At 37.5% G+C, this 15,489-nt stretch overlaps 1 protein-coding gene across 6 annotated transcripts in view; it reads right to left on the bottom strand.

The window, feature by feature from the left end:
- Positions 1-15,489, bottom strand: part of Acsl4 (acyl-CoA synthetase long chain family member 4) — an 89,729-nt gene that overhangs the window by 36,130 nt on the left and 38,110 nt on the right. For 2 of the 6 annotated variants that reach the window (XM_048335522.1, XM_048335521.1), the window contains 2 exons: positions 14,292-14,344; positions 5-244 (listed from right to left, as the gene is read on the bottom strand). In XM_048335522.1, coding sequence (XP_048191479.1) covers positions 5-232 — 228 coding nt within the window. In that variant the 5' untranslated portion in view covers positions 233-244; positions 14,292-14,344. Of the gene's footprint in view, positions 1-4; positions 532-14,287; positions 14,345-15,489 lie in introns of all 6 variants that reach the window. The other 4 variants (XM_048335520.1, XM_048335523.1, XM_048335525.1 and 1 more) reach the window with 4 other exon arrangements.

Genomic DNA, 15,489 nt, shown 5'->3' with positions numbered 1-15,489 from the left:
TTACCTTCTTAAAAACCTTTCCATTTGGTTGCATTTCGTTTTCTTCACTCAGGATTTCCCTGGTGCCAAGGCTGTCCTTCTTTCCAAATTTGGATACAGCATGGTCAAATAATTTATCCAGGGTGTCTGCTCCAGGGATGTCTATGACAGCTAGTGAGTCGAAGTGTGTGACAGAACGATATGGACTTCCAGGTTTGTCTGAAGTGGGTTTAGCTTTTATTCTCTTTGCCATAGCGTTTTTCTTCTTGGCATTGGTAAGAAAATACCATGGAATAAATATAAGGGCACTGTATATTGTTATTAACAAGTGGACAGGAAGCAAAATAATGGTGAGCACATTTAGTTTAAGTTTCATGATGGGAGGTGTCTACAATGATGCTTATTTCTTGTTATTCTTTGGCTTCTGAGAGCCTTATTTTGCTGAAGGCAATAATGGAAGCAGCAATGAGAGGAGCAGTAGAGCCAAGGCAGTTGAATTTTAGTGATAAAGGTAAAAGTTAGTACTCTTTGGAAGCTGACAATATAATACACCTGTAGATGACCACAATGAACCAGGCAGAGAGAGCAGGAAAAAAAATAAAACAAGAGTATTAACAAGTTGATAGCACAATTCATTTAAATACTCAAGTCTTTATTAGTTTATATAACTGATACTGAAAGTTGAAGTAACTGGTATAAAACACTCGCATTTTCATTTTAAGCCTTAACATAATGGTTTTTAGTGTACCAATTCAATTTTATTTCAGGGTTTTGAAGTATACTAGTAGTCAGTCCATCATTCTGTAAGTCACACAGTTAGCACTCTCTTTAATGCTTAGATGAATAAATAAAATGTATAAACTTGGCTAAACTCTGGGAGAGTAAAGTATGACAATAATGAAGTTTCACTCAAATATGTGTATGTAAACAAGATCACTTCAAATAGGATTAGGTTTTGTATCCAAACTATTGAGGGGAGGGGGAACATTATTAGCTTAGGTTTAATTCTCAAAGAGCAACCAGAAGGATTATTCTGAGGTGCTTAAAGGTTGTTAGGTAATGTTGACTGCTATGTCCTAGTCTTTAAGTAGAATATGATTGTACAGAAATGTTTTAAGGGTCCATGCTGGGCTCAAAATTGTACCAGTTGCCTAGAAAGAGTGGCCAACAGCTTAAAATGAAGTCCTGATCTCTTCCTGTTACACATAGCATATCAAAAGCAATTAGCTCCTAAGATCGGCACAGGGCTATTAGGCAGGGGTGGGAGGTGAGGATACAGCATCTTCTCTAATAAAAATCCAAACGGACTGAGTGCATATCAAGTGGACTTGCTCTCATTAAAGCAGGAGTCAGAGATATCCCATCCAGAACCTTCTTTGGAATCCCATGCCCAAGGTGAGCCCTGAAGGAATCACTTTCAGTGAAAAACAGAGGTAATAATGCCTAACAGAAGGCTGTGAAGTGCAGCACACAGAACGGATACAAAAGGAGTTGGAAGGAAATGCAAAATGACCAAGAGTAACTAGTGAGGGCTTTGTGGGAATTAGACTGAAGCTGTACCTTATGTTAGACATCTGGAATAAAGGAAAAATGGAGATTGGCCTAGGCTGGGAAATCAAAGAGGATACAGAGGACAGAATAGAAGGGCTTTTGGTATATGTTGGCTAGAGTCTATGGGAGTATAGAAACTGAAAAGTCATGCTAAGTAATTTTTATTTGGTTAGGCAGAAAAATGGGGGCCACTTAAGGTAAGAAAAGCAGGGCTACTAGAAAGGAATTACAGAAATAGTCTCAGATTCCTCTCTCTCTCTCTCTCAGGCAATCTGCCTTCCATGGAAAAAGATTTTAATGTGTGTGAGTAGCAGCATGTTTCAGCTACAAAATTAAAATATCAGTTGACCTTGATAAGAGAAACTGAAGTCCATCTTCTTTGACTCATAGCAACAATTCAAAAATGATCCAAGGCTTGCTGTTTATTTTTACCCTAGCTACTACAAAATGGTCACTTACTCCTGCCTGAGTCTCTGTTCAGTATCTTTCATCTGGGTGTGGAGAAATGAGAAAAAAAAAAAAAAACAAACAGCCACACTGAGCAGAGTCCCATCTCTGTCATTCACTGCCTCTGAAATCATCTGTATGAGTCCAGATCAGACTATATTAGTAGGATCTACCCTTTTAGAGAATTTGATCCTTTTCAGAATGCAGTGAGAATTATAAACCCAATTCCCTGAAGTAACATAATCAAAATGAGAAACCTAATTCCAGGGGACTCATGAGTTTCTAGAAACATATTTATGAACTTTAATGAGTGACACCAACAATGAATTAAGAACTTCTGGCCCACATGAATTCCTTGGGCCCTTTATTATATACCAGCCTTCCTTCTTTTTATTTACTTTTAAATATTTTAAAATATGTTTTTCAATTAACACATGTTTGGATTATGAAGTGTTTAACTGCAATATTTCCATACATATATACAGTTTACTTTAAACAAATCCATCCCCCCCAACATATTCTCATTCCTTTCTCTACACTTAAAAACTGCTTTCTCAGTCTCTCTCATAAGTTCGATCATTATTTCTTCAAGGTAAGATATGACAAGTGTCTTGGTATCCAGTTGTCACTTCCACAGACTAGCAGTCTTGTTTCCCATCAGCAATTTCATGATTATCTAGGTCCACAATAATCTTTCCTACATTAACATCTACCATTCATTAGGACACTTTATTATTTAATTGTCACCTCTAAACGTCTGGGCACGTCACTGTACAGCACAAACCAGTATTCTCAGGGTTGAGAACTCTTTCTTAAGACAAAGATTTTGTGATGGCATCTAATAAATCCTAAAAGGAACAGAAGAGCTACCTACAGAATTTTTAAAAATAATTTCTTATTGAACATGTAAGATGACCAAAAGGAAATTACATTTTTATTTAAATATATAAATTCTGAGGAATATTATTAGAATATAAAAAGTATGTCTTCTAATTTATAAAGTGGCCCTATGGAGAGAATATCATGCCATCAAAGTAGAAATTGTCAAACTTGGGAGTCAAAAATACATACAGATTGAAAATAGCCTCTTAAAGGCTATATATAATTTAATTGAATTTAAACTACATTGTATTTCTTTAGTCACTCCTGATGCATCTATTTAATCTTTTTTTGTTTTTTTTCTGCCAGTCCTGGGGCTTGATCTCAGGGTGTAAGCACTGTCCCTGGATTCTTTTTGCTCAAGGCTAGCACTCTACCACTTGAGTCACAGCGCCACTTCTGGCTTTTTCTGTATATGTGGTGCTGAGGAATTGAATCCAGGGCTTCATGTATGCAAGGCAAGCACTCTACCACTAGGCCATATTCCCAGGCGTGTATTTAATCTTTCATGTGCATTTGCTTTAAGTGTTAGAGTAAGGGAAATGCCTTGTACATATTCTTCATTTGTAATTATAACTATCAACATAAACACACACAAATACTATGCAATGTTTGAAGAGCCTTCAGATGATGCAAGACCAGAGGGATCATTTATTCCCAAAGTTCTCAAATCCTTTTGGCAGTGATGAGGGAGTCATGGGTCACCCAGCTGAACAAAATCTGATATGGATATGACAATACAAATATAGATAAAAATAAAAAGCAAAGCTCTTATGGTAGGAGAAAGGTTGATAGAGTTGCTGGAGGGACTCCTTAGAGCTTCCAGTTCAAATAAATATTTGAAATACTAATATTGTCTGAACCTTTATCATACAGAGAAGCAAAAGAATTACAGAGCATACACTGAGCACTGTTTCAGGCACATTACTTTACCTCTGCCCAGTTTTGCCTATCATCTTCAAATCTTCCTTTCTTTGCCCAAAGTTGTTTGGGGTTACACTCAGCCTACTGATGAATATATTTCAGAAAAAAAGATTTCATGATTTTAGCATTTAACTTCAAATTTTAGCTGTGTAAGATGGTACACGCCTGTAATCATAGCAAGCAAGAGGCTGATGCTGGTGGATCATAACTTCAAGGTCAACCTAGGCTACATAATGAAATCTTTCTTTTAAAAACAGTTTTTAAGAAAGAGTTTGTATATGATTATACTCCTGAGCACGAATACAATACACCCACCCTCAGTCCTTTTCTTGTATGTGTATATATATATATATATATATATATATATATGTATTCATATGCAGGGTAGAACCAGGAAGACTAGGTCATAAATAACCTTAAGGTAGAATATGAGAAATCCTATAAAGGAAGGAGGAACAAAATGCTACAGGTATTCAAAAGAACAGAAAATTGTTGCATTTGAGGGGTTGGGGAAATGGGAGGAGAGGATTTAATCATCAAGAATGGTTAAACAAAAGTAAAACACCACAGCATTTGTGATGGTATGAAGGGCAGGTGTGTTTTCCAAAGGAAAGGACAAACACTAGAAAATGAGGACAGTTCTACCAGAGAAAAGGGATAGATGAGAAAAAAAGGATGGGACAGAACCATGCAGGATTATTTTTGAGAAAAGGCAAGTCATGTACAATGTTCAATGCTTTCTGCAGTGACCACTGTCCTATTTTTATAAGTCCATGGGGAAATGGAATAATTACCCAGTTCGTTTTACCGGAATGATGCTAGACCATAAAAAGACACATACATGGGATAATTTGGCATCCGGAGAATCAACATTGCTATTGTGTCAAAGGACAATGAGTTGTTTAAAGAGGAGAACACCTGCAATGCCAGGTTGTGTGTTTACACTAAATTAGGAGATCTCACTTCTACCCTTAAGAGTCTGCTGTCAAATGGGACACTGAACAAATGATGTGACCTGTCCCTGTAAGAGCTCTATATCAGTAACTGTAAAAAGAAGAATACTGTTTTTATCATGTAATCCATAATATTATAGGGGGAATCATTAGTCTTCCTCCATCTAAATTCCACAGGTGATAATAATCATCCCTGGCATACAGTCAACTCTCTTGTCTCTTTCTCTCTTGCTTACTTAGCTAAACTATAACCTGGATCAAATCTCATTCTCCACTGAATTTACACCCGTTCCCAGGCAGGTATATCTGCACAGCTGCATGGCCATGGTGAATGTCTTGTTTTAGTTCCTCCACATTGCTCAGAAAGCTCCCTGGATTAGTGTACTTAGCCTTCTCTTCTGAGTTTCCTACCATATTCTCTCTCATCAGACCACCAATGCTTCTCTTCCATCCTATTCTCAAATGGTGACCTGGCTTTCAACCTTTATAGAGAAAACAGAAACAATCCAAAGAGAATCTCCATAGCATTCCACTGTATCTACCTACTACTTATGTGTACTTGTGGCCATATGCTTGCCTGTGTCCTGTGACAGGATGAACTGACCATGCTCCTAGCTAAACCTTCTGTATACTATACCTTGTATATACATGGACATTGAGGTGCTGCACTACCTATTCATCTGTCTCTCCTGCTTCAATGTTTCTTGCTTAGTTGAATCATACCCATCTGCATCATATTAATCTATCATTCCTTTCATGTTAAAATCTCTTGTACCCAAATCTCAACTGCATTGCATTTCTTCTTCTCATTAGGACTCTTTGAAAGAGTTATCTAGTACTCTGTCTTCATGCTTGTTATTTTTTCATAATACACAGGCTTTTGTTCACTGCCATTCAACTGAAGTACTCAAAGCAATCACTGTCATCAATGACTTCATGTTGTTAAAGCCAAAGGTCAATTTAAAGCTCAGCTCTCATCATCTTCCACCCCATTGGCTGCTCTTTATCCAGTGAAATCTTGCTTTCCAGCTTGGAACTTCTTTACACGGCTTCCAGATCGCATTCAGATTTCTATTTCTCAGGCCTTTCCTTTTCAGGCCCAAGAGAATAGCAAGTCTAAAGATCCTGAGGAAGGACTAGACTTGAGATGCCCTAGGAACAGTGTTGCTGCTTCTTCATCTTCCTGACTTCTAGTGCTAGAGTGTTCGGTCCTTGAACACTTCTCTAAGTGTGCATATACTTGCTTCCATCCTCATCTCATTTCTGCTCAAATATATGATGATTCCTAAATTTCTCCTTCAAGCCTAGAAGTCCCACTCTGAAACAGTCTATATATCCAACTGTATCCTCAATTGATCCATTTAGGTATAAGACAAGTACCTCAAAATCAGCAAATTCCAGGCTGACTCACTCACACATTTTCTTTCTGTAGTCATATTTCAACACATCTTCTTTTCTCTGTACATTCCAGCAGATTTGATCAAATATGGTAGATTCATCTTTTTATGCCTCCCTCTTTCTCATACATTCCACTTAGAAAAAAACCCATACAACTAGTTCAACTATTTCTCATCATCTCCTATGTCCCTTGTGGATAAATGCAATAGCTGATATCTCTCGGGTTCCACTTTCTATTCCTATAGTAAGTTATCAAATCAGTGCCAGTCTTGGGGCTTGAACTCAGGACCTAAGCATGGCCCCTGAGCATTTGTGCTCAAGGCGAATGCTCTACTACTGGAGCCACAGCTCCATTTTTGGCGGTTATCTAGAGATAAAAGTTTTGTGGATTTTTCTGCCCGGGCTGGCTTCAACCTGTGATCATCATATCTCAGTCTCCTGGGTAGCTAGGATTACAGGCATGAGCTACAGGAACCAGCTCAGAGGGCTCCTTTTAAATGTTAGATCATATCCTTCATCTGCTCAAAAGCGTTCCAAGAATCCTTAAATGTTTCACTCAAAACCAAAGCTACCGTCCTTACTATGACCTACATACCTTTCTTTTCCTTGTCCATCAACATTCTTACTTCACTACCTATTGGTTTCCCTGTTTCCACCCTACCTGGAGCATCTCAACTCTAGCTCTGTCTCAGATCCTTTGGACTTGTTATTCTATCAGTTTGCAATGTCCTTTCAATAAACTAAATAGGTTATTTTTCCCTAGCTTTTTTTTTCTTATTTATTGTCAAAGTGATGTACAGAGACGTTACAGTTTTATACATTAGGCCTTGGGTTCCTAGCTTTTTTGTCTTTACTCAAATAGCATTTTCTCCCTTGCTTTACTGTTCTCCTTAGCACTATTCACTAATATAGCACAGGCTTTATTTTTCATGTATATTTTTCATGTATTCTGTGTCCCATTAGATTATAAGCTCCATGATGTGCTAGTTTGTTTGCTACTAAAACCTCAGCAAGCAGAACCGGATCTCTATGCGTGAGCTGATCAATACATGTACATGGAATTGTTACAAACCTCAAAAGGAAAAGCACATGCAAGTAGTCATCTGGAATGCTCATAACCTTAATCATCTTAAGAAAAATTACTTTTCGTACCAACCTTCTATTAAATACTATGCTGTTAAAACCCTTGGTAATTAAAATAAATTTGTACACATTACTGGTTGTTCAAAGATATGAAACTGGGAAAAATGCCTATTGTAGAGGGTAAGGATTGGTATTATAGAAGTAGAAAAACTGCAAAATTTGTACTATGCATTTCCACTGATGTCTTTTTAATGATATGCTGTCCTTTCATCTATGAAAAGTGTCATTGCCGCCCCACTATTAGCAGATATGAACTCTTAAGTTGTGTTTCCTTACTGTCTATCAAGAAAGGCTAGGGCATCTTCAGTCATGGGATAGTTATTTGCTCCCACTTGAGAATTACCATTATATATGGGAATCATCTTAATAACTCCCTATTAACAAAAATTATATTAAGTGAAGTGACTCAGACCCAGTTGCATGGTTTTCCTCATTTGCGGTAACTAGAATGTGCCTATAAATCCACAAGTAAACACATCGAATTATAAAAAAAACAAAAAATATACTTGGTCAGGTCTCTAGACATTCACAGAATGAGACCCAAGGAGGATATTCTTAGAAGATCACAAAGGTTCAACAGCTATGTGCATATGATCATATAAAATTATATTTAGGGGAATTAACTCCAAGAAATGCAAAGAACACAGTTTTTGTTTTCTGTACCGTTTGTCTTCTTTGTAAGTTTATCTGTTTGGGAGAGGATAAAGGGGAGATCAGAAATGGCTGGACAAAGGGTGAATAAATGCAGCAGTGATAATTACTAGGAGTGGGGTGGGAGGGAAAAACTGGTAGAAAGCGAGGAAAAAGGTGACACTATCCAGAAAGAAATGTACTCATTACCTGACTTATGTAACTGTACCGCTCTGTACATCACCTTTACAACAATTAAAAAGGAAACAAGAGCCATGCGTACTAACTTCTTAAAAACCTCCCTATTAACTAAGCATTTGCTAAGTCTTTCATATATATTATTCTACTTAATACTTCCAGAAACTCCTTTAAGGTAATGCCCTCATTTTACAGCTCTAAGGGACTCAAGAGATAAAGAAACTTGGCAAGATTAGCACAGCTAAGTAGGCATTTGGACTCAGGCCTAATTTTCAAGCCCATACTTTTTCTATTGCCTGTTATCCTGGTTATACTGGAATAATCTAAATAGGTAAAAGTAGCAACTATGTATGAAGAAATCCTGGCAAGAATTTTGAATCTGATCTATCTTTCATCCTAGGGATAGATCTCTGTCAGATGTCTACGAGATCCTAGATGTTTTAGTAAAGAATCATATACAATTGCATTGTATTGTACTTTGTTTGGAAATCAAATTTAATGATAAGTATTTCATTCCAGTTACTTCAAACACCCTGAAATAGGTTAAACACAAAAAGCATTAGTGATACATAAAGCTCTAGTGCCAAAAGTAAGTACAAACTACATACTGATTAAAGTCTGAATTTAAAAGAAGAAAGTGCCAGGTGCCACTGGCTTATTCCCATAATCCCAGCTACTCAGGAAGCCCGGGCAGGAAAGTCCATGAGACTCTTTGTCTCCAATAAACCAACAGAAAACTGGAAGCGGTGCTGTAGCTAAAAGTGGTAGAGTGCTAGCTTTGAGTTGAAGAGCTCAGGGACAATGCCCAGGCCCAGAGTCCAAGCCCCTCAACCGACAAAAGAGGAAGGAAGAAGGAAAAAGGAAGACAGAAGAAGGAAGAAAGAAGGAGGAGGAGGGAAGAAGGAGAAGAAGGAGAAGAAGGAGAAGGAGGAGAAGGAGGAGAAGAAGAAGAAGAAAAAGAAGAAGAAAAAGAAGAAGAAGAAGAAGAAGAAGAAGAAGAAGAAGAAGAAGAAGAAGAAGAAGAAAGCATCTCCACCAGAAGCATGTGATACGCCACCAATTTAAGAAAGAGAAGGATAAAGCTAATAAGTTCGAATAGATTAATGGCAAGACTTTTTTTTTTCCAAAAGTTTGAGCAAATAAACTAAACTAAGCAAGGACAATACATGTCCCAGGTTCAAACACATAGTAGGAACTAATGTCATCTAGTTTTTTTCATTAAGATCTTATGAAACATTAAATATCGTTTTGAAAATCAATGATTCAATGCATCAGTGTTTTTACAAGAAATCACATTTCCGTGTCATACTTCATTAAGTGTAACTTATATACCAAAGAATCTGCCTTATGAAAAGGATTAGTTATAGCTATCAAATATCAAGTCAGAAAATTATGATAAAAGTTGGAAAGGATTAAACAGATAAAAGTACCTGTTGTGGTTTAATAGATTATATTTCTAAGTAGATGTTGCATCACTGAGACTCTTGCACAGGGTGGAGTGCTTTAATCAAAACTTTCTTTCACACACTACTTAGTAATAGCTTCTAAAATGACATAAAGCATCCAAGAGCAAGCTCAAATACTTTTCTTTTACAGGAAAAAAGTAGAATAGCTGCACTTAGCAAATGAAGTAGAATTTTACGTAGCAACATTACAAACAAATTAATTTCATACCTTAGTATTAAATCTTACAAAATTTTAACATTTTAAGAAAATAAAGGCATTACGAGTAGCTAGCAAGATCTCTTGCTGTCAGATTATTCTACCATGAAACATACATCAAATACCCATTGACAGTCTTACCTGACTGTAACTGTACTGTAACTAAAATGTGAAAACAATCCCTAGGATAAATACATTCTAGGTGTCCTATACCAGCATGTTCTACCTTTGCCTAGTTATTTTCACTCAAATCATCGCACTACTCTGACTGATCCTTGCATGCATCTCTCACAAAGTTAACCAAGTCTGTTTAATTTGTCACCTGGAGAGGTATTAACTTCTGAAGTTGCCATCCTGCCAATCTCTTCCCAGTTTTTCCCAGCAAAGAAAACATCCCAGCAGTCATGTTAAAGGTGCTAATTTGTGCTCTAGTGTGACTTCCTTCCCTCCCTCCTGCAATGCCTTAAGAACATCCCCAGCATGCATCAGGTGTTTTTTCTAGGTCATAGGTTGGTCTAACTGGGAGCCTATCTCTATATGTTGAAATGCAGAGGTGTAAAAGAAAATAATGCTGCCTAAACACTTTACATACACGGTGTATGATTACATATTTAGTTCTCATTTCAATGTCTCTTGTTCAAAGTGCCACCTACTGGCAAAGCATGGTGTCACAATCCAACTTCATTAAACATCGTTTAAAAAAAAAAAGGAGAAACACTGTTCTTGGAGTTAATGATTTCAGAGAAATACAATAATTCTATGCCATAGAAAGAGGCAGATAGCACAATGGCGATGTTGTCCAACTGTCACTAAGGATAAGTACTGTAGGTCCCTGTACGCGAAACCTGGCTGCTAAAAGAAATTCTCCAGGGCTGGGAATATGGCCTAGTGTAGCAAGAGTGCTTGCCTCGTATACATGAAGCCGTAGGTTTGATTCCTCAGCTCCACATATGTAGAAAAGGCCAGAAGTGGCGCTGTGGCTCACGTGGTGGAGTGCTAGCCTTGAGCAAAAAGAAGCCAGAGACAGTGCTCAGGCCCTGAGTCCAAGGCCCAGGACTGGCAAAAAAAAAATAAAAAAAAAAGAAAAGAAAGAAATTCTCTTGTTGTGTTATAATGTAAGAGTTTCATTTTGCCTAGGAAGCCTTCAATTTATGGGTGTTTTTCTCTATTAGAACACATTTATGATTCCTACAGGAATATCTTTGGATACAGGGGAAATTTTCAACTGAACCTTTTTTAATTTAATAGGATGGCTCTTGGCTAATGCTGCTTCAAAGGATTTCCTATTGGTAATAATTATTTTCAACAAGAGCCATAAGTCATTTTTTGTTGGCAGTACTGGGGCTTCAACTCAGGGCCTGGGAGCAGACCCTGAGCTTTTTTAGTCATGGCTTTTTTAGTCATGGAGCTTTACAATTTGAATCACAATTTCACTTTGGGCCCTTTGGTGGTTAATTGGAGGTAAATCTCATGGACTCTTCTGCCCAAGCTAGATTTGAACCTCAGTCCTCAGGACTCAGCCTGAGTAGCTAGGATTATACGTGGGATCCATCAGTGCCTGGCTAAGTCATTTCATGTAAGACTATAATTCAGATGACTAAGGACCTAATGTAAAATTCTATTTTTTTAAAGAGCCCAATCTGGTTGAGTATGAAGTATATCTTATACGAGAACCTAATAAAAAGAACTCAAAGACTGATAAATCTGATGAAGACTGAGCATTAATACTCAATTTCCATATATTATTAGTACTAGCAGAAAAGGACATATATCCCAAAGATAGGCAATGATTCTAAAAGGTCAGTTTTATTCTTAACATTTCATTATGGGTATTCTGACATTTCAGAAATTAATAAAATATTTGAAGAAGAAGGAAGCTACACATAGCCAAACACACACTATAGTTAATATTTCCATGGTAAGAACAGAAATAAATTCCCTGCTGTTCTCTGTCTTCTCATTTATGTTTACCTGGCCCAGTGAGGCAAAGGTGGTCTTAGAGGGGAAAGTATTATTTCCATTTTGAGATGTATGTTGGAGTAGCTGAAGCACCAAAGCCATGACAATTGATGGAGAACAACCAAGATACACCATCCAAGAACATCCAAGGTACTGTCTGCAAATTCCTTCACATAACTGGTCATATGTACTGCCAAGACTTTGCTCTTCACCTTGCAAGATTTTTATTTTTTCTAGTTAATCTAGATTGGCCAACACTAAGTGTTAAAGGCCAATTGTTAGAAATATCTATTTTTGTGTGTGGGTGTATATGTATGAGAGGCAAAACAATATCTGTGAAAAAGTAACTACAGAGACTTGCTATACTAGCTCTCATAATAATGGCTCCAATCTGTCAATTTCCCAAAGAAAATGCTAGCTTGATTGATATGGCTGAATACAGAGAAAGCCAATTTTGGGTGGCTGATTAAAATCTGTGGCCATATTTAAAATTATTTTAATATACACCAATCCTTGGACTCTGGCACTTGGCTACATAAGTCTTTCACCTTCTATATTTTGTTTTTGCAATACTGAAGCTTGAATCCAGGGCCTTTTGCTTGCTAGTCAGGTACTCTACCACTTAAGCCATGCTCCTAGTATGTTTTGCTTATTTTTTTTAATGTCTCTCAATTTTGCCTGGGCTGGCTCAGGATAACAGGCAAGAATTGTAAGAAATGAGAGGTGAGTCACCGATATGGGCTCAGGCTTTATTGGGGAACAGACCTGCCAGGTTGCGCCAAGTAGGAATGGATGCTGCAGCAGTAGACAGGTGTGGGTGAATTTAAACAAAATTTTAGGAGGCAGTAATGACTGAGATGGAATCTCTTGAATCTTTTACCTGTCTCCAAACACAATCCTCCCAAACTTCACCTCCCAAGTAGCTAGGATTATAGGCATGAGCCACTTTCCCAGGTTTCTGAATTCATATATAATTGGAAATCAAAATTACAACATAAGGGGCTGGGGATATGGCCTAGTGGCAAGAGTGCCTGCCTCATATACATGAGGCCCTGGGTTCGATTCCCCAGCACCACATATACAGAAAATGGCCAGAAGTGGCGCTGTGGCTCAAGTGGCAGAGTGCTAGCCTTGAGCAAAAAAGAAGCCAGGGACAGTGCTCAGGCCCTGAGTCCAAGCCCCAGGACTGGCCAAAAAAAAAAAAAATTACAACATAAGAACTACTAGAACTTCTGCTCATAATCTAGTATACTGAAAGCTTCTCAGAAGATCAGAAATACTAGACATGCAGCACCTAAGCTGCTGAGCCTTCAGATCTGGAACAAATAGCTTCTCAGTGTCTGCTTTCTTGTCTGTAAAATAAAGTTGGATTCAAATTTTTTTTTTTTTTTTTGGCCAGTCCTGGGCCTTGGACTCAGGGCCTGAGCACTGTCCCTGGCTTCCTTTAGCTCAAGGCTAGCACTCTGCCACTTGAGCCACAGCGCCACTTGTGGCCGTTTTCTGTATATGTGGTGCTGGGGAATCGAACCCAGGGCCTCATGTATACGAGACAAGCTCTCTTGCCACTGGGCCATATCCCCAGCCCAGTTGGATTCAAATTTTAAGATGACAACTAATTAATTTTTTTTTCATTATTAGAAGGGGAAATTTCAGTGCTACCAGTTTCTGGCCAGTTATAAAAGCCTTTTAAAAGCCCTATTTGCCCTCACTACCATTTTATAAAACAAAAAGTACATGTACCTCCCCCAAATTGGGATATATTATTTAAGTTGAAAATATTTAGTATTAAAATGAAAAACCTCATGACCTAGTATTCTGCTTTTCCTCATTTCACTAGGTACCCATGGTTGGAAAGTCAACATCTGGGAACCACTGGACTAAATCATTTCAAGTTTCAAACAGTATGGTTTTATGTTTTAATATTCTGTGGTATTTCTTTTTAAATAAGGTTGAATAACTTAGGCTATGGGTTGTAGAAGGCTCTCAAAATTATTTAGCACACGATCAATCACAAATCTATCCTACTTACTGCCAGTTGGAAGCTTATGTGCCTGTATTGATAAATTTGTATGGTTGGCAAATAATTATATTAAAAATATCCAAAAGGCCCTTGGCATCTTGGGTAGATGCTAATATAAACTGATACTTTATCAGTTTGAGATATATTCACTGAATTAGCTTCAACTTACTGAGGCAAACATAAACTGCTAGAGGTATGACTATTCAAAAATAATGAATAGTTGCTATCAAGCCTATTATACAGAAGAGGAAACTAAAGCAATGGGACACTACGGTTTGTCAAAGACATAGAGCTGATATACCGAGGTAGTGAGAACTGGAATTCCTATCTGTAACTCCATTTTTTATTATGACTCAGAGAGAAATTACACAGAGTAAAATGTCTTCCCATTTTACTTTTCCAAATTTTACCTTTTTAACACCATCATAAATATAGATAGTGTTTTTTCCACTATAGAAAGAGTCCAGATGCTGGTTAGAATACTTCCTTAACTTTCTCAAGAAGTTATTATAATTACAAATTTAGAATTCTAAAGAGTACATACTTACAGGTATCCTCTTTTTCCCTTAGAAGAACAAGGTATATCTTCGGTGATTTCAATCTACAGTAAGAGAAAACATGTATGAACACAGTGTCATGAGAAATGAACCTCTGAAAAAAGGTCAAGCACTTCATGTTCCTGTGTCTCTAGCTCAGGTTAGACCAGGCATCAAGGGCAAAAGAAGGGGCTACTGAAGATGAGTGCTTAAAAGTTGCAGTGGTATGAGGATCTCAAGTTAACTGAGTCAGACTCCAAGAGACAGTAGTCCAATCCTATGAGAAAGCAGCAACACACAGAAGTCTTGTTTTCTAAGTGTTTTTATTTATTCCTCTGATTCCCCCATAGTCAAGACCATAGCAACCTTAGAGACACTAAACAGCTTAACACAGCAAACTAGTTGATCTACCAAGAAAGGCATCTGCACTTTCATATGTCTGCAGACATCTGGCTATTTTTCCCATCAAAATCCCCAAACAAAATATTTCCCTTCAGTTGGGCATCGGTGACTCACATTGGCAATTCTAGCTACTCAGGAGGCTGAGATATGAAGATCATGGTTCAAAGCCAGGCCTGGCAGAAAAGTCTATGAATCTTGTACCTCTAATTTAACTACCAAAAGCCAGAAATTGCATCATAGCTCAAGGTGGTAGAGCACCAGCCTTGAACATAAAAGCTCAGAGACAGTGACCAGTTCAGGCCTCAGGACTAGCACAAAACAAAATTTTCCCTTTAAGTAGTGCACGGTTTGTTGCAGTACTGGTCTAAATAAAAACCTAAGAACTTTCTTCAACTCACAAATAGATCTTTGTTTAAATGTTAATTTATAGTTGAGGATTGACCTCCTTAGGACACTAAAGGAAAAAAAGCAGTAAGCATCTGAATATTTAAAACATTACTTCAAAACACTTGGGGCACTTATTTTATATTGAATACCTACAATAAAACTTCCAGTTAACTGTAATCCCCACACTACCTAGATGGTCCTGGTACTACCTGGAGTCAATAATTTTCTCCTTTGTTACCTTTAGAAGTGTGAAGCAAACAATGATCTGTACCCAGATCGATCACTAAGTGATGGTGAATTTAACTTTAAATTAATATCCTTAATCTATTTTGTGTAAGAGTGCTGGAGATAGCATCAGTATGAGACTAAACACAAATGATTGAGACTATTTATAAAAAAAAAGTAATGCTATTTAAATTTT

This window comes from Perognathus longimembris, chromosome 28 (genome assembly GCF_023159225.1).
Source record: "Perognathus longimembris pacificus isolate PPM17 chromosome 28, ASM2315922v1, whole genome shotgun sequence".
In the NCBI taxonomy this organism is placed as follows: Eukaryota; Metazoa; Chordata; class Mammalia; order Rodentia; family Heteromyidae; genus Perognathus; species Perognathus longimembris.
The sequence above is the reverse complement of the archived record's forward strand: the minus strand, read 5'-3'. Positions and strand labels throughout refer to the sequence as shown.